We start from the raw sequence: 18,622 nt of genomic DNA, 5'->3' as shown, positions 1-18,622 counted from the left end.
TGTGTATAAGAGACAGTCTCTCTCTCTCTCTCTCTCTCTCTCTCTCTTTCTCTCTCTCTCTCTCTCAACTCTCATTTTTCCTCTTTTATTCCATCCCTTCCTCTCTTTCAGACTTTCTCTTATTTTCTGTTTCCTTATCACTTTCTCTCCTTATCTTATCTCCCTCTCCTTTTTTCTCATCTTCCCTCTCTCTCCCTCACACTTTCTTTCTCTCCCTCTTTCTTTCTTTTACTCTCTCCTCTCAATATCCTTTTACTTGTAGACAGTACCCAGGACAAATGCTTACCAAATGAGATCAGTGAAACCTTTGTGGTTATGCATGGTCGTAGAGCAACTGTTGAGCATGGACAGAATGCACTCCAGGTAAAGAAGCTGCAGCTGCTGATTTTCACTGGAGAAAGAATGGGGGGAAAATTCTCAGTAACCTGCCATTGGCCTGGAAAGAGAGATTTCTAATAGCATAACTCTCTTTTTCCTAGATTATTTTGTAGGTCATTCAATAACTGATTTGAAGGAAAATAACCAACATTAATAATATGACCATTTATATCCCACAAGTGAGAATTACAGATGATTATACTTCTACTAGCAAAAACACAAACTAGTAATAACTTTTGAGAGAATGTGTAAATGGAAGGTTAAAGAAAGGGGCTGCCTTAATAGCTCTGTTATCCCTGGGGTGGAGGGGGTGGTGGAATCACCCCCCACTAATGGCATGGATAGCCACAACCCAAAAACACCTTGTTATCGATTCTTGGCCATGCCTGGACATGTTCTTTTCCCATGACTTTCATAAATACTCATAGAAGATCCACCCAATGCACTGTATAGTTATTTTTTTTTAATTTTAAACCCTTAACTTCTGTGTATTGACTTATAGGTGGAAGATTGGTAAGGGTAGGCAATGGGGGTCAAGTGACTTGCCCAGGGTCACACAGCTGGGAAGTGTCTGAGGCCGAATTTGAACCTAGGACCTCCTGTCTCTCGGCCTGGCTCTCAATCCACTGAGCTACCCAGCTGCCCCCTGTATAGTTATTTTTATATTTTGTAGGTACCAATATAGGGCACTCATTATCTCTCCCTCTGATTGATTAGGATAAATTTAACACACAATGTTTGAAGGCAAGTAAGATATGGCAATTGGTCTTTTAAGATTATTTTAAATTCTGTTTCTTCCTTCCCCCAATTAACTTCCAATCACAAATAATTGGAAAAAAATATGCCTTGGAGGCCTTAGCAATTAAGAAAAGTAAGTAAAAAGGCTAGTAGCCAAAATTCTAAGTAAACTTCTAAGAACTAGCCTAAAGGAACGTTTATGCATGTAGTCTTAGGAGAGTGACTCATTCATTCCTTTCATGAACATTTATAAAACACACATGATGTTTAAAAACTTTGCTACTAGCTAGAAGGGTAAAAAAGATATATGACAGTCTTTTCTTCTTCAATAGAGCTGAGAATTCAAAATTAAGAAGGGAAATAAGATGTCAGTATTCATAATATATAATAAAATTTAATGCATAAGACAGACAAGAAGAAAAGGTTATGAGAATTCTGAGGAAGGAAATATTGCTTTCATTGGAAGGGAATCAAATGAGGCTTTATTCAGAAGGTGACAACTAAGCTAGGTCTTGAAGATGAAATGGAGATAGACATGTTGAGATAATGATGAGAACCATTAAATGAAGAAAGGATGGTATTGGCAAGGACATGGAGGTGGGGAAAGGATAAACAAGTACAGTTGAGTAATTTAGTGTGGTTGGACCAGAGAGAATATGGAAAGGAATAGTGTGACCTAAGGCTGGAAAGGTAGGTTCCCTCACATATCACACTCAATCAATCCAAAAGCATTTATTATATATTTGCTATAGTGCTGGTTAGTGTGCTAACCACTGGGAATGCAAAAAAAGTCAAAGACAGTTTCTGCTCTCAAGGAGTCCATAAATGAAGGAGAAACAACATGGAAACATACAGAGTAGATGGAAGGTAACTTTAAGAAGAAATCATTAGCAGTTGTATGGTGAGGGAAGCAAGTGAGCAGGAAAAGTAATGTATAAGGTAATATTTTAGATGAATCTTGAAGGAAGCCAAGAACTCTATATGGCAGACCTGAGGAGGCAGAGAATTCAAGGTACAAGCAGAGGGAGATGAGACAATGTAGAGCCTGTCATATACAAAGAACAAGTAGGTCAATGTGGCTGGATTGTAGCATTCTTGGAGGAGAAAAAAGCATGAGAAGACCAGAAAGGTAGGAAAAGTTGTAAAGAGTTTTCAATGCTAAACAGAGGTCTTCATATTAATTCTGGAGGTAATAGAGAACCACTAGAGTTTATTGAGTTGGGGATGGGGATATATGTGTGTGTGTGTGTGTGTGTGTGTGTGTGTGTGTGTGTGTGTGTGGCCAAATGTGACATGGTCAAATTTATGTGTTAGGAAACAATCACTTCAACAGTTGTGTGGAAGATGGACTGGAGGGAGAGAGAATTGAGACAGGGGAGGCCAATTATGAGACTATTGCAATAATCTAGGAAAGAGATGATGAGAATAAGAAATCCTGTGGTGATTGGATGAGTTAAGAAAAGGGGGCATATATTTCATTGTGAGACTATCCTGGACTTTGAGAGATAAATGAAACAGATAGGATAATAAAATAATCAACATAGTTATTTAAATATAGGAGTCAAGAGTCAGCTAGTTGGTTCAATGGATTGAGAGCCAGGCTCTAGAGATGGGAGGTCCTGGGTTTAAGGGTGGCTTCATACTTCTTAGCTGTGTGATCCTGGGCAAATCACTTAACCCCCACTGCCCAGCCCTTACCACTCTTCTGCCTTGGAACCAATAGGTGGTATTGATTCTAAGACAGAAGGTAAGGATTTAAAAAGTAAAAAGATTAAAAAAATGCAGTCAACTTTAAAGCATCTTCTGGTAGAACACTTTAGTTAGTGTCATAATATTCTGTATTCCAGAAGGAAGCTCACTATAGGGCTGCCATCATTAAGGAATTGGAATAATATATACTCTTCAAAAGCTGAAATGGCTAGGAAAAAAAAGAAAAATCAAAAAGTGCTTCTATAATACTCAGAGAAGCAGGACTCTTAACTCATTGTTCTAGAAATGACAAGACTAAAGAGAAACCCAGTCCTCAAGGACCCACTCCTTCTGGCATACTCTATGATGGCTCTAGAATCCAGACTTTGGATGATTGTTATTTGATTTTCAGCTAGGATTTCTTTCTGTACATATCAGCAAACATAAGCCACTACTGCAATTGTAGTTTTTAAATCCCCTGAAACATTGGCAGGCAAGAAATATTACCAAGGTAACCAGGGTATTTGAGTCTCCTTGGAGACTCATTGTGGCAGCTTTTCAGGGGACTGCAGCAACCTAGAAAATGGGGAGCTCAGTGCCCTGAATGTGTCATATCATTAAAGGAGCTATTTAAAATCGACATTTTCCACCTACACCAATCACCCAGTTTTACATTGTGCATACACATGCAAGCGTGCAAGCTCACGGGCACACGCATGCACACAGACACACAGACACACAAATATTTTCCCCATTTCCCAGCTCTTAGGATTCAGCCCAGAATTAATATGAAAAGAATCCTAGCAACCAGATATCTCATTGGAAAAGCCCTGGGAGCAAACTGCCTCCTCAGAAGGGTCGTGAGTCACATTTCTCTGTCTTTTGTTTGAGAATTTCATGGTTGGGAAGCCCTCTTCATGACTGCAGCTGCAGCTGCTCCACTTAATGAAGTAGATCATCCTATAAAGAGTTCCAAAAAATGGTTTCGTTCCCAAGAATTATTTTTCCAAGTTTTTCCAACACTCCTGGTCCGTGCCTTTGCCGAGGCTGACTTCCACAAGTCAGTCAACCAACAAGGGAGTGTTTAATTAGTATTTACTATGTGTACTAGATGCTGGGGATACGAGGAATGGCAAAAAAACAACCCCTGCCCTCAAGGAGCTCACGTTATAATGAAAGTCACAAAAATTAAATAATTAGGGACATATAAGATATATAAAAAATGGAAGGTATTCTGAAAGGAGTAGGCATTAGCAGACTGGGAAAGACCTCCTAGAGAAGGTGAGACTTAAGCTGAGTGTTTAAAAAAAATAACTTATCCACTAAATTTTCAGGTCACACCTTCCTTCTTTGTAAAATGAGGGGGGTTGGAATTAACATCTCTTACGATCATAGATTTGAAGTGAGTTTTGAAAGGAAGCTAGAGAACCCAAGAAGCACAGCATCACAAGCTTGGGAGATGATAGCCACTGATCTGGTACAAAGTAATTCTATTACTTGTTCAGTATAATATCAATCTCTATTATATGCCAGGCACTATGTCAAGCATATTGGACACAAAAAGAGGCAAAAACCAGTCCCTGCCCTCAAAGAATTACAATCCAATGGAAGTCACTGAGATGGAGAGAATTTTCCTGTTAAATAACTTGAAGTAAACCCATGTAGCTGGATCAGAGAATGTGGAGGGAATTAAGTACAAGAAGAATGAAAAATTCAGAAGAGGCCAGATTAGAAGCAGCTTTAAATACTAAACAGAAGATTTTACAGTTGATAATAAAGGTAATTGGGAGCTACAGGAGCTCATAACCAGGAGGCTCTGGCACTGTCATAGCTACACTTCAGAAAAATCACCTTGGCAACTGAATGGAGGATGGACTGCCATGAGGAGAAGTAAGCAGACAAGGAAACCAATAATTAGAAGACTATTTGATTAAACTAAATGAGAGATGATTGTTTTTCAATCATTTCATTCATATTTGAATCTCTGTGACTGCATTTGGGTTTTCTTGACAAACATACTAAAGTGGTTTGTAATTTCCTTCTCCAGCTCATTTTAGAACTGAAAAAAAACTGAGGCAAACAGGGTAAAATGACTTTTCCAGGGTTACAAAACTAATAAGTGTCTGAGATGGGATGATAAGAGTCTATATTAAGGGCAGTATCTGTGTGGCTGAAAAAGAGGAGACACATATGAGAAATGTGAAAATAAAATTAAAAGATTTAACAATGGATTGGATAGGTGCATGAGAAATCAGGAATGGCCCTGAAGCTTCTAGCCCAAGTGTCTGGGAGGTTGTGTTCTTGACAGTAAGAGAAAAGTAAAAAGAAGGGAGGGTTTTGGAGGAAAGATAATGAATTCTGTTTTGAACATATTGAATCTGAGATGCCTCCAGGATATCCAGTTTGAGATGAGATATCCAAAAGGCAGTTACTAATGTGAGACTGGAGTTTAGGAAAGAGAACAGACCTAGATATAGCATCATCTGCATAAATATGATAATTGCACTCATTGGAGCTGATGAGATCTCCAAATGAGATAGTATAGAGGAAAAAAGAGAAGAATGGCTAGATTAGACCCTTGGGATCATCTGTAATTATTGAACATATTATAGAGGAAGAATGAGCAGAGAGGACTAGGAAGTAATGGTTGGATGCATAGGAGTAAATCCTGGTGAGGGCAGTGTCATGAAAACCCAGAGAGGAAAGAGAATGAAAGAGGAGAATGTGATCAGCAGTGTTAAAGGCTCCAGAGAGGAAAGGAGGAAATAAGCATTTATTGGCCAGCTTAGAGCATCTAGGTGATGCAGTGGAGAGAGCCCTGGGCTTTGAGTCAGGAAGACTCATCTTCCTGAGTTTAAAACTAGCCTCAGATACTCACTCACTGTGTAACTCTGGGCAAATCATTTAACTTTGTAGGCCTCAGTTTCCTCATTGGTAAAAATGAGCTAAAGAAAGAAATGGCATATCATTCCAGTATCTTTGCCAAGAAAGCCCCAAATGGGTCATGAAGAATTGGGCATGATTCAAATGACTAAAAAAAACCAAAGTGCCAGATATTATGTTAAGCACTTTATAAATAGTATCTCATTTGATCCTCGTAACAACCCTGGGAGGAAGATGCTCTTATTGTCCTCATTTTTCAGTTGAAGAAACTGAGGCAGAGAAAATCAGATGACAATCAGGATCACATAATTGGCAAATGTCTAAGGTCATATTTGAACCCAGGTCTTTTGGTCACTGGGCCCAAGGTTCCAGCCATTGTGCCTCTTAACTCCATTAAGTTGGCAATTAAAAGATCACCTGAAAAAGCTGGGTTTAGATGAATGAAGAGATTAGAAGTCAGATCCAGAGGGTTTAGAAGAAAATAAGTGGAGAGAAAGGGGAGGAAGCATGTCACTTTCTCTGTAGTATAGTTGAAACAAAGAGGATGCTAGCTAGTGAGAATGGATTGATAAAGTGACAGTTTTTTAAGGATGGAGGAGAGATAATTTTATTTTTCAAAAATATAGAAGGAGTCAGAAGATAATGAGAGACTGAATAGGAGAAAAAGTGTAAAGATATTAGGGGCAACTTTCAGGGGAAGTTAGAAAGGAATGGGGGCAGAGATTCATTCATGTAAAGGGGTTGGTTTAGGTAAGAAGAAAGGCAACTTCTTCACTGAAGATTGGAGGAAAGAAGAAGATAGTGACAGATGTTGGGAATCCACTCCCTCTTCACCTCCATCTCTTAGAATACTCAAGCACCATCTTCTAGATGAAGCCACCTCTGATCTTCCCTAGGTACTAGTGTTCCCCACAAATTAATTCGACTTTATTTTTTTAATACTTACATGTGCACTTATTGACTACTCCAATAGAATATAAGCTTGTTCAGTTCAGGGAACATTTTATCTTTGTTTCTGTGTCCTGAGAGCTCAGTACAAGGCCTAGCCCAAATGCATACAGAATAGGCTCATAATAAATGCTTATATATTTATTAATCTCCCTTTGATCTCATTTCAAGTTAAATAAAGAAAGTTGAGAAATCACAGGCAGGGTAAGAAATTATAACAGGTACTCCAATAAAACCAAAGCTCTGGCTTATACTCACAAGGCAACTTATGATAAATCTGTTTGACAAGCTAGGCTCCTTCTAAGACCCCATAAAACTTCCTAAAATGTTTTATTTTCCTCTGGAGCTAAAGGGAGCATTAATTTGACTTAACTAAGAGAGGTCTGATTAATAATGAACCTTCAAGGCTCCTAAGTAGGTAGGCTTAGTGCTCCTATACCTGAGAACAGTATTATGAGAAGAACCAGTCACTAAATATTTACTGCATTCCCTATAAGACCTTCTATGTATTAGGCAGCAGTGGGCTTTAAAAGAGCTTTAATCCAATATCATCAAGAGAAGCTGAGGAAAAAAATCAATTTTTGCAATGAATCCTACTACCCATAAAGCTCATTTTCAAATCACTGGCTTAGAAATCTTAGCAGTCCTGATACTATTAAATTTTTTTTTTAATCTTCTATCTTACATACAATACAGTATATTGGTTCCAAGGCAGAAGAATAGCAAAGACTAGGTAATGGGGGTTAAGTAACTTGCCCAGGGTCACACAGCTAGGAAAAGTCCGAGGCCAGATTTAAACCCATGATCTCCTAGCTCTAGATCTGACTCTCAAACCTTTAAGCCACCCAGCTGTCCTAAGTCCCAAGCTTTTAAATTATTGAATAAATGATAAATACACATAATTTAAACACAAAAGAATTACTTCCTGTCCCATCCAACATAAGAAAAAAGTGGTAAAATATTCTTTAGGCAACCCTAAATCAGAATAGGCATTTATACACCAAGGAATAACTAGAGTATAAAACTGCATCCTTAAAAGATACTTCAAGATAAATTAATCACTCAGTTCTCCTAAATCATGCTATGACAAGGCTGTGAAATAGCAACTGCCAAAGAAAGAATCAGGCAGACATTCACATTTGTAATTCAAACACAAAGTTTTAAATAATTTTGAATTTCTTCCTGGCCCATGTTTCAATAGTTTCCAAGACAACAAGAGAAAAATCAAACTCTTTGCTCATTAACTTGCTCATTGATAAAAGTAAACTCTCACTTTATGAGGAAGCTCTGGTTGAGAAGACAGTTTGGTTGGTAGCTGGTCACGGTACCCTATTATTCCTATACCTACACTTAGAGTCATTTCTGATGACTCAGATAGACTTTCAAGACTTCTGTAGTGACTTAAAGCAAAAACTGTGCTCAATCACCAATCTAGAAGAGCAGTGTGGGCACATTCTCAAAAAATGTGGAATTGAATTTTTATAAGCACAAAACTCCCAGTTTGCAGGGACTTCTGGTGAGCAGAATGTTGGATAACCAAAGGATTTGCTATTTATAAATCTGGCTCAAGTTCCTCAATCCTCCCTCTGAAAATTCAGTGTTTTGAACCTATATCACTTAAAAAGACAATTTCTACTGATACATGAAAAAATCCCATTTAAAAGAGAAAGCCTTGTTGAGATTTACTTCATTGGGGAAGTGGTTTATGTGTGTGATTACATGCATGTGAGCACCTAGTGTGTGTGTCTGCCTATAGCTAGAAAAATATTATGAGGTCCTATAAAAGGGAACTGGCTATATGAAATTTAAATTACATAATCACACACTTTATTGGCACAAAATGTAAATTTATTGAATGGGAAGGGTAGATGACATAATGACATCATATTATATGTCAAAATATATGTGGAGAAAAATATAAAGGGATACAAAATGTAAAGGGAAAAACCTTAAAAAATATCAGAACTCAGATGAATACAGTGACTAGTCACTGTATTCAAGAGGACTGAACATGAATCAGGACTTCCTTCCTCAGTGGTGGCTTACAGGAATGGTGTTATTGTTCAGTTGTGTCAGTTGTATGTGACTCTTCATGAACTCATTTGAGATTTTCTTGGCAAAGATACTGGTGGTTTGCCATTTCCTCTTCAGCTCATTTTATAAACGAAGAAACTGAGGCAAGCATGGTGAAGTGATTTGCCCACGGTCACCAAGCTATTGGGTATCTGAGGCAGATTTGAACTCAGGTTTTCCTGACTCCAGGCTCAGCACTCTATCCACTGTACCACCTCGCTGCTGTGCTACAAGCACAGAAAGAGGTACTGTTGTCAGACAGGGTCATTGTGACTATCTGTTTTGATTAAAGATGCTTCTTTGTTAAAGCAGAAGTTTCTACTACTGTGAGAAACTTTTGGAAAATGACAATAATTTTTCAGTATGAATAAAATATCTTTAAAACATTTTTCCCAAGAGAAGGTTATGATGGAATTTTTTGCAACCTAGATAAATAATAATTGGTGTCTCACAATTTGGGATCTCACTTCATAAAAAGCTCCAAATGAGGGAAATATAGAAGTTATATATAAAAAGTTTGGAAATTTTGTTTAATTCAAATTTTTTAAATTTAAAAAAAAAGTAACAGGTTGGAATCAGGAAGACCAGAATTTGTGTCCTCCCTTAAGACACTCAACAGCGGTGTGACTCAGGGCTAGTAACAATCTCTCTTTGCCTCAATTTAGTAATTTATAAAATGGACAATAATAAAAAAAACTTGTCTTCACATTCACACATTATTATTGTGAGGATCAAATGGGATTTTCTATGTAAACCAGTAAGTATTTTTTCATGATCTATTGTATAGGATAGTCTTTTTATATGTAACAGTCATTTTGTATATCATTTAGTAAACTACAAATAGGATAGAAAGATAGTCTCATTCCTAGACAGAAATGGTAGAAGCAGGTTCTTGGTACCCAAAGGAGTTGGTATTTGTAGCACCTACTTGATCGCAGCTTGCAGCTTCTCACATAGGACAGAGAGAACGGAGACAACATCATCACAGAGGGTTTCTAAAGTTGAACCTTCAAAACAGAAAAGAGTAAAGAGTAAAAGAGGAATAATGGGTCCTGCAGTATCTGCAGGGTCACTCCACCATTTTTAATACCTTCTACTTTCTGGAGTTCCCATGATTGGATGTTCTAATAGCCCAAAAGAAGAAGAAAAAGCTAAAAAAGGGAGAAATTCCATAGGAAGAGATAAAAACTGGGAGACAATGGTTCCTTTTTGGAAGAAAAATAAGCTCAGAGGATTTATTTCCTCTTTTAACATGTTACAAATTGTTTTTTGTTCTAAACAAACATTGTTGTTTAGTGATGTCCAACTCTTTGTGACTCTGAGGACTATAAAACGCCAATACTTTTCTTGACAAAGACATTGAAGTGGTTGCCATTTCCTTTCCTAGTGCATTAAGGCAAACAGAAGCTAGGTGACTTTCCCAGGATCACACAGCCAGTACAAGTGAGGCTGTTTTTAAACTCAGGTTTTTCTGACTCCAGGATTAGTGCTCTATCCACTACACCACTGAGTTGTCTCAAATAAACATTACCAGCATATAATTGAGTTAGAATTCAAGAATACTAAATTAGGCCAAAACAAGCAAATGTTGCCCATTGATATCGTGACATGCCATATCTGTTTATATATAGCTTTTGTTGTTCTCAAGATTACTGACCTGAGAGTACTACTATCAGGCACTTACTATAATCAAGGGTATCAGAGATAAGAACATGAACAATATTTCCAAGACACTAGATAAATCTTGAAACTGGGGCACCTGTGACAAGAAATCTGGTGCTTTACCTGCAAGTTCATATGAAAATTCTGCCAAAGAGCCACTTTTATCTTACGTTCATTAGTTAACTTCAAGAGGAGATATCTTCTCCCTATGATTTAGTTGCTGAAACACTGAAACTCAAATAGGAATATCCAACTTGCATGGACCACCACTTTACAGCACACTACTTTTTTTTTTAAAGAATGTATAATCATCATTTAAGGCTTATGCGAAATATAGTTAGCTCTTTTGACTATTACTAGTAAATCATTGATCATTCATTTTTTGTATTTTGTGTATGCCTGCAATGTACAAGACATTGTAAACTAGATTATTCTTGTCTCTAAAGACAAAATGAAATAAAACTCCTGGAAATCTCATTTCCTTATTGATATCTAAGTCACTTTGTTCTTGGGGAAAATGCTCTGGGACAACAAAATGGGAAAATAAGAAAATGGAAAGTTAGCCCTAGAATCATAGAGTTAGTATTATCACTTTTTAAAATAAAGGTTACAAAAATCAAATGAAATCACCCTAAAAGGGCAACACTGAGAATAGTCAGATTCTTGTTATTGACAATGACTACGGTATAAATAGTCAAGAATTTATGAGAAAGATGCCTGGAGCTAAAGACCAGAGAATGATAGATACAAAGAGAAAAAAATAAAGAAAAACCCTGTTATTAAATTATGAACCAATGAGTATATGCTTTCATTGAAAGACCCAGCATTTGGCTTGATTAGACTTAGTCCCCCTAGTATTAATGCTCTAGTCACTGCCATACCAAGTCCAGGAAATAATTACTCCCTTAGTGAGCCTCTCTAGTTATTCCATTCAGAGCAGAGTCTCTTTAAGTAAAAGAATAAAAAGGAGAAGGAAGAACTAACAGCAGGAGCTAATACTGATAAATATTTCATAGAGAAAAAGGAAGTATTTTGGGGAGGAGGGAATGTATCTAGAGCTGTAATTTCCTTGGTATAGGGAACTCTCTACTCCTGAAGATCAACAACACAATAGGACCTTGTTTTACATGACCAATATGTTCCAAGATCCTTTCTATAAACTGAAAACTACTCATAATAGCAAACCCTATTATTGAATAAGTATTTCTTACATAAGCATACCTAGGCATTTTATGATTTTTCTTAACCTTCTCAGAGCTACTCGCATTACTACTCCTATACTTTGGGGTCATTATTAATAACTAAATAGCATTAGTGAAACAAAGAAGCACTACTCTGATGTGACATGACTTGTTACAAGTGAGAACTCGGAACAAAGACTCATGCTAATGTTTGGTACAAGATAATGTAATGACTCACATTGATGCTGCTCAGTAGTGCGGAAAGTTAATATTAATTTGAATTCCTTCTTGGCTCCCAAAACAACCTTTTTACTTTACAGCAAAAAAAAAAAATCTTAAATCTGAAGGTCTGAACTGTATCTCACTGAGGCCATGGGTGGCCTCTCCTCTTCTCTACCATGTCTACCAAGATCCTCCTCTTGTCTACCATGCTAGAAGATGCTATACAAGCACTGTGCTGCCATTCTAAAAGTTGCATGGTTACTCTTGGTGTCTAGAAGACCTTCCTCTTTTCTGGACTAAGGTCCGAGTGCACCAATCACAGAGGGTTGGGAAAGCGATGTCATGAAGACATTTGGCAGAGGGGACAAGAAATGGTGCTCTTCCCTTGTAATCATGGAATAGAGAGGGTGAGCAGTCTGGTTTGGGGTTGACTCTGTCTGCTTGCAGGGGAGGTGGCAGAAAGAAGATAGCAAGCCATGCATGGCTTGTACTTCTGTGTCTCTTTTTTCTGGCCTGATTTTTGCTATTTAATAAACAATAGTTAATAATGAATAACAACAATATTTAATAAAATTTTTATTGTTTAATATTTTATATTATTATTTAGTTATATTCTAAATATCATTTTATATAAAACTATAATATATAAATACATATCATAAAATAATAAGAACAACAAAAATTAAGCTACAATCTGCAAAGAATTTTAACCATAACAGGAAGAATGAGTGAGATTGGGTGAACTGCTGTGAGATTTAATATTGTTTGAGAAAATGGCATGGATTTATAACGTAATTAAGAGTTTTTATTTTAAGTATTTTTCTGCGTGTGTGTGTGTGTGTGTGTGTGTGGTTTTTTTTGGTTGTTGTTTGCCAATCACATATACCTGAATATGTGTGTGCTGAGTTCATGTAAAACAAGGTCCTACTGAATACTTCTGTAAATGGATTTTAAGGATTATCTTAAGGATGTGTTAACCCTCTGGAATTTACAGCCCAAGTGAATATCAGTGTGTGAAAAGAAAAATTTACCTAATAATTCAGACCTCAGTGATATTCCTCCAGATCCTACTAGTTTAAATTAGCTTAATTTAAGCATTCAAGATTCTCCCTGATTCTCCAAGTGGTATATAATATATTGTTTCCCGGTCTGCTTATTTGATTAAAAAGATCTCCCTCTCTTATACTATTTCTTTGGATCTCTGAGCCAGTCTGTTTCTCCTATATTACTCCTCCCCCCACAGCCCTACTTCTTATTTTGTGCCCTTTTCTTCTATTTCCTTCCTACCCACTCATCCCTCCTTAATTAACTGTAATATAGAAGACAAATAGATATTTAAATCCTTATTGGAATTATAAAAGCTCTGTATTCTTTTATTTTAAACCTTTAAGATGACATGTTTTTAAAACCTCTAGATTGGAGCAGCTAGGTAGTATAGTAAATAGAGCACAGGGTCTAGAGTCAGAAAGACCTGAGTTCAAATCTGATCTCAAACACCAGCTGTGTGACCCCAGGCAAGTCACTGAATCTCTGTTAGCCTTAATTCACTAGAGAAGAAAATGGCAAATGAATCCAATATCTTTGCCAAGAAAACCCCAAATGGGGTTCTAAAAAGTTGGATACGACCAAACGATAACAATAACAAAAACCTCCAGTCTAAAAAAACTGGTCAGAGTCATATGTGATTCTGACATTTCATTTTAGCAATTAATAAGCAAGATAACATGAGGAAAATAAATTAAAAGTGGCACATGGAGAAAAAAGTCAATTGATGAGATAAATTCCTATATGTAACAAATTATAATAGTACTAAGGAGGATAAAATATATGAGTAAGAGAGCAGCTGATATAACAAAATGACAATAATAATATTTATATAGTGCTTTAAGATTTGCAAAGCACTTTACAAATATTAGAATATTTTATCCTCACAACAGCTCTGAGCAGTAGACACTATTATTATTGCCACTCTAGAAATGAAGAAACTAAGACAAACAGATATTAAGTGACTTACCTGGGGTCTGACAGGAATAATGGAAGCAGAAAGTGATGAATGTAGGTGTGCCCTGATTCCAAATCAAAAGCTCTATACGCTAGGTTACCTTGCTCCCCTAAATAAAATAAAATGTGCTATAGAAGCCCTAAGAACAGTCATAAAAAATCAAGTGAAATACCTTGTTTCCCCAAATCTGGAGGCATATCTGGGTTTTCAATAATCTAGTAAAAGAAGAGAAATGCCACAATTAAGACATTCAGTTACAGAAGTCATGCCTCTAAAGCCAAGAATGAAGATAGTACACAAGACCTCACTCATCAAGATCATTCACTGGCTAACCTACACATTTTTCCTTGCTACATCTTTTCTATTTTCAAGGAAGTTTATGAAAAAGAAGAAAGAGGGCTGTAGTCTAGTATAATTTTCATAGAGTACTCACTTCAGCTACTACTAATCTTATGAAATTTTGCATGGTTGATTCATGGTTACACTGTGGTCCCCATAAAGCCAAGAACATTGATTAAACTTACAGGTGAGTCACTTAACTTTGTGTGAAAGCCAATTCTATTTCAAGGCTGCTGACATCACTCATTCACCTAGCATACCCTTGGTCACAAATGGGACCAGTAAGAGTACTACCATAAATTCATATGTACTATGCAAAAGCCAAATACCATTTCCTTCTGAAAGGTGCTCAGTCATACTGCCTATTTTATCTCAAGGACAGTATATTAAACTTTAATGATTAAATAAACAAACCAGGCATTCTCATCTGTTTTTATATATACTCAACATGGCACAATGATAATATATTTTGGTTTTGTGATCACATAAAACAGAAAGAGAAAAGAAGTGAAATTTTAATACTCACTTCCTGGAGAAGGAGATTTCAATAGTCATGGGGGTGAAGGTGGGTGGGGTGGAGTGAAGGGTTTTTCTACCCTTTCCTAATAAATAACAGTGAGTCTTTACCCACATAAACAAGAGTCCATTTTCATACAGAGCAATTTGGTAGAGATGGTGTAGGGAAACTGCATCTTAGAATTAAAATGTGAGGAATATCAGATATTTCTCTTCTTTTATGAGAAGCACATTAGTTAAATCTTCAGGGTATTCTAGGAGTTTCACTAACTCCAGTTAAGTTACATGTAACATATAAAGGTCACCTAATACCGTTTGTGGTATCTCTTTTACACAGATTTTGGAAGTTCAGTATTTCATATTAATTCTCAGAAAACATGCACCGCTCCTACAGAACAGGAGACGCATATGCTTATAACTTTTTAAAAAGAAATTTGTATAAGATAATATTGTGCGTGGGAGGGGGCAGCTCCCACCATGAATATGATTTACAGTCTTAATTGCCAGGGACACCAAGAAGCTAAGATAATTTGCCAAAGTGAATATGTTTCAGATGCAGGACTTGATTTAAGTTCTCTTGTAAAAGGAGAGTCCGGCATCTACCATACCCCTACTGATTTCATATACAAAGGAATATACTTTACATTTTCATGTATAATTTGAGCTTTTTAAATAAGCAATTCATAACAATGACATTGCTCAGTTCGATTTCAATGATAACATTGGGTTGAATTCATCATTAAACTTGGGGCAACAGAAAAATCAACTCTAGAAAAGAAAAAACAAGAATTAGTTGACTCAATGTACTTGGGCTAATTGGTTTTGTCATCCTGAGTATCTCTTCTTCTATTTGAAATCATATCTTCTACATAAGCTTGATATTAGATACGATGCCCTCCCACAGGTATATAATATTTAACTGTGAAGTTACATATTCTTTTTTCTTGAGAAGTACTATATGATAATTAAAGAGATATTTAAATTAAAACCAACTTTTCCATTTAACAAACCGTTTCCCATCCCACTTGACAAATTAATATTTTCATAATAACAATAGATGCTGCTGCTGTTGCTACTGCTATTACTATACACTACTAGTATTACTACTACTACTGATATTGATACCTATAGAGTATACTAAGATTTGTAAAGCATTTTTCTCCCTACAACTCTGTAAGGTATATACTGCAAGCCATACTAATCTCATGTCACAGATGAGAAACTAGGCTCAGAGAGATTAAATGATTTACCCAAGGTCACCCAATAAAGCAAAAGCATCTAGGTTCACTCCAAATCTAGTGGTCCTTCTTATTTACATGCTGTAGATTAGAATGTGAGCTCTTTGAAGAGCACATTCAAGGCCTGTTTTTGCTTTTCTTTTCATGCCCAGCTTTTTTACCTGGCATATAGTAAGAAACTTAAATTCTGATGATTCACTGACTCTATTATACACTGTTGCCCCAGATTATCATCATCTACCTAAATATTTATTCCCTTCCCTTGCTTATATTATTTTTATTTTATTTTTAAACCCTTTTCTTCTCTGTTAGAACTGATACTAAGTATTGACTCCAAGGCAGAAGGATGGTAAGGGTTGGACATTGGGGTTAAGTAACTTGCTCAGGATCACACAACTAAGAAGTATCCGAGACCATATTTGAACTCAGGAATAATAATCTTCTTGACTCCAGGTTCAGCACACCATCTACTGGGTCACCTGGCTGCCCTATTAAAGAGAGAGCTCACCTCAAGAAGATCTGGATTCATATCTTCTCTCTCTGAAATATACTGGCTGCATAACTTAACCTTCTCAGTTTAAGTTGCTTTCTAATGCAACTCTCGAAGATGTGATCATGTTAATTTTAGGAATCTGTCTCATCAAAAGACAATTATATTCTCTTCGTAAATATGCCTCCTCTTTTAACCAACTCCCTACCTCAATCTAGCATAGTCTGCAGAATCCTGGAATTATATATATATATATATATAGGAATTCCATGAGAAAATTTTGGTGCTAATAATTGCTTCCCTTCTAAATTATTTAAATATCTATATTTTTTAAAATAGCTACATGTAGCCACTTAGAGGGTATGAGAATAGTTTAAATCCTCTATTTCATTGCAAAAATATTCCTTCACTTTGCCCCTCCTGGATTAGCATTTAGGACCTCATCAATATATTTCCAAGGGACAAAGATTGTTATGGTTCCTATAGTTTAGGAAATGCATGCTTATTGGCCTTAGCTTTTTACTAATCCTTCTCTCCTTAGCTCTACAAAACCCACCTCAGAGATAAGGCCATTTTAGAAGAGGTAGGTAGGGATCCCCAGTATCTCAAATTTGATACTTTGATTATGATACTGTGGTGTTGAGACTTAGTTGTCGGTTATTATAGAGAATGAAATGGGAAGAACCCTTTGGTATGCCAGACCAGAGGTTTTCAACACCAGTCATTTGAAGCAGACCTAGCAAGTCATAATGTTCAAGTAATTCAGGTCAGGCTCTGTGTTAAGTGCTGAAGGATATAAAGACAGGCAAGAGCTATAGACACAATTTTGTGCTGGGAAGTCAAGGAAATCAGGATTCTGCTTTGGGCTCCATTGCTAAGGAGCGGCATATTTCTGGTTGAGTCACAGAGTGCCTCTGTATCTGAGTTTCCTCATCTGTAAAATGTGGGGGGATGGAGCTGATTAAGCTAAAAGGTCCCTTCTCGACTTAATTTCTCCACTTCTAGAAATCTGGTGGGAAAATCCTTGAAACCTTCTAGGCTATTTCAAAAAGGTGTCTCAAAGTCTCAAACTACAACTGTAATTCACTTTTCTTATTCAAAGAAAAAAATGAAAAGTTATCTCCAAGTCCTCCAATTTGGACATGACTCTCTAAAGGAGGAAATTAAGACAATGCATGGATAATATTCAGATATAAGACACTGATTTTGGAAGAGAGCTCATCAAGTACTCATTTTTATTCACAGCAGGTAACAGATATGGAGGAGATAAATACACTTGCAATTTCCCCAGACATGCTTATTTTTTCAAATTTAGACAGACCAGTAATGAGTTTGGATGACAGAACAATCCACATTTTCAGCTATTTCTTTTACTCTATCAGCCAAGAAAATATTTCTCCTATGAAGGAGAAATACTGATACATACCTTTTTTTCTGGACCATGCAATGTTGCTAAAGTTAATTATTTCTACTAGCTTTTTAGTTGATTTTCTAGGATTCTTTAAATATACCATCATACCATCTGCACAGAGTAATAGTTTAGTCTCTTCATTGCCTACTTTAATCCCTTCAATTTCTCTTTCTTCAATTACTATTGCTAGCATTTCTAGTACAATGTTAAATAACAGAGGTGATAATGAGCATCCTTGCTTCACTCCTGATCTTATTAGGAAGGCTTCTAATTTATCCTATTGCAGATAATACTTGCTGATGGTTTTAAATATATACTGTTTATTATTTTGAGGAAGAGCCCTTCTATTCTTAGTCTTTCTAGTGTTTTCAATAGGAATGGGTGTTGTGATACATACCTCTTGCTCAAAAATCTAGATCTAGATGCAAAATTTCTGATGATGTTTTTATTTATTGAAATCTTATTAAAACATGTGGAAAACTTTATTTTTTATTTATTTTTTAAAAGAATTTGTTTTCAGCAACATTTAATACGGCAATGTTGACCTGTCAGAAAAAAACTGGATGAGAGGAAGAGCCTCAAATGAGAACATTTTAAAAAAATAACAGATGCAATTTCAAAATTACTGAAATAAAAATTGAATATTATAATATTTTTAAAAAGACTATTTAGAGGGGAAAATAATAGAAGAAGCAATATATGTATCAAAGTATCTGAGAAAACTCAATATAATAAATAATATTTATATATAATAATAATAAACAACGAAATGTATGAGCTCCCATCTGACTTTACTATATAAGCCCTTAAATTGTGTTCCTTGTTATCACAAAGGTGAAGTTTTGGGAGTGT

General features: G+C 36.2%; 1 protein-coding gene across 1 annotated transcript in view; it reads right to left on the bottom strand.

The window, feature by feature from the left end:
- Nucleotides 1-18,622, bottom strand: part of ARFGEF3 (ARFGEF family member 3) — a 215,742-nt gene that overhangs the window by 92,019 nt on the left and 105,101 nt on the right. The window contains exons 7-9 of the mRNA XM_044674613.1: nt 13,949-13,991; nt 9,638-9,716; nt 287-391 (exon numbers count right to left, since the gene is read on the bottom strand). Coding sequence (XP_044530548.1) covers nt 287-391; nt 9,638-9,716; nt 13,949-13,991 — 227 coding nt within the window. The remainder of the gene's footprint in view (nt 1-286; nt 392-9,637; nt 9,717-13,948; nt 13,992-18,622) is intronic.

Source organism: Gracilinanus agilis, chromosome 4 (assembly GCF_016433145.1).
Source record: "Gracilinanus agilis isolate LMUSP501 chromosome 4, AgileGrace, whole genome shotgun sequence".
In the NCBI taxonomy this organism is placed as follows: Eukaryota; Metazoa; Chordata; class Mammalia; order Didelphimorphia; family Didelphidae; genus Gracilinanus; species Gracilinanus agilis.
The sequence above is the reverse complement of the archived record's forward strand: the minus strand, read 5'-3'. Positions and strand labels throughout refer to the sequence as shown.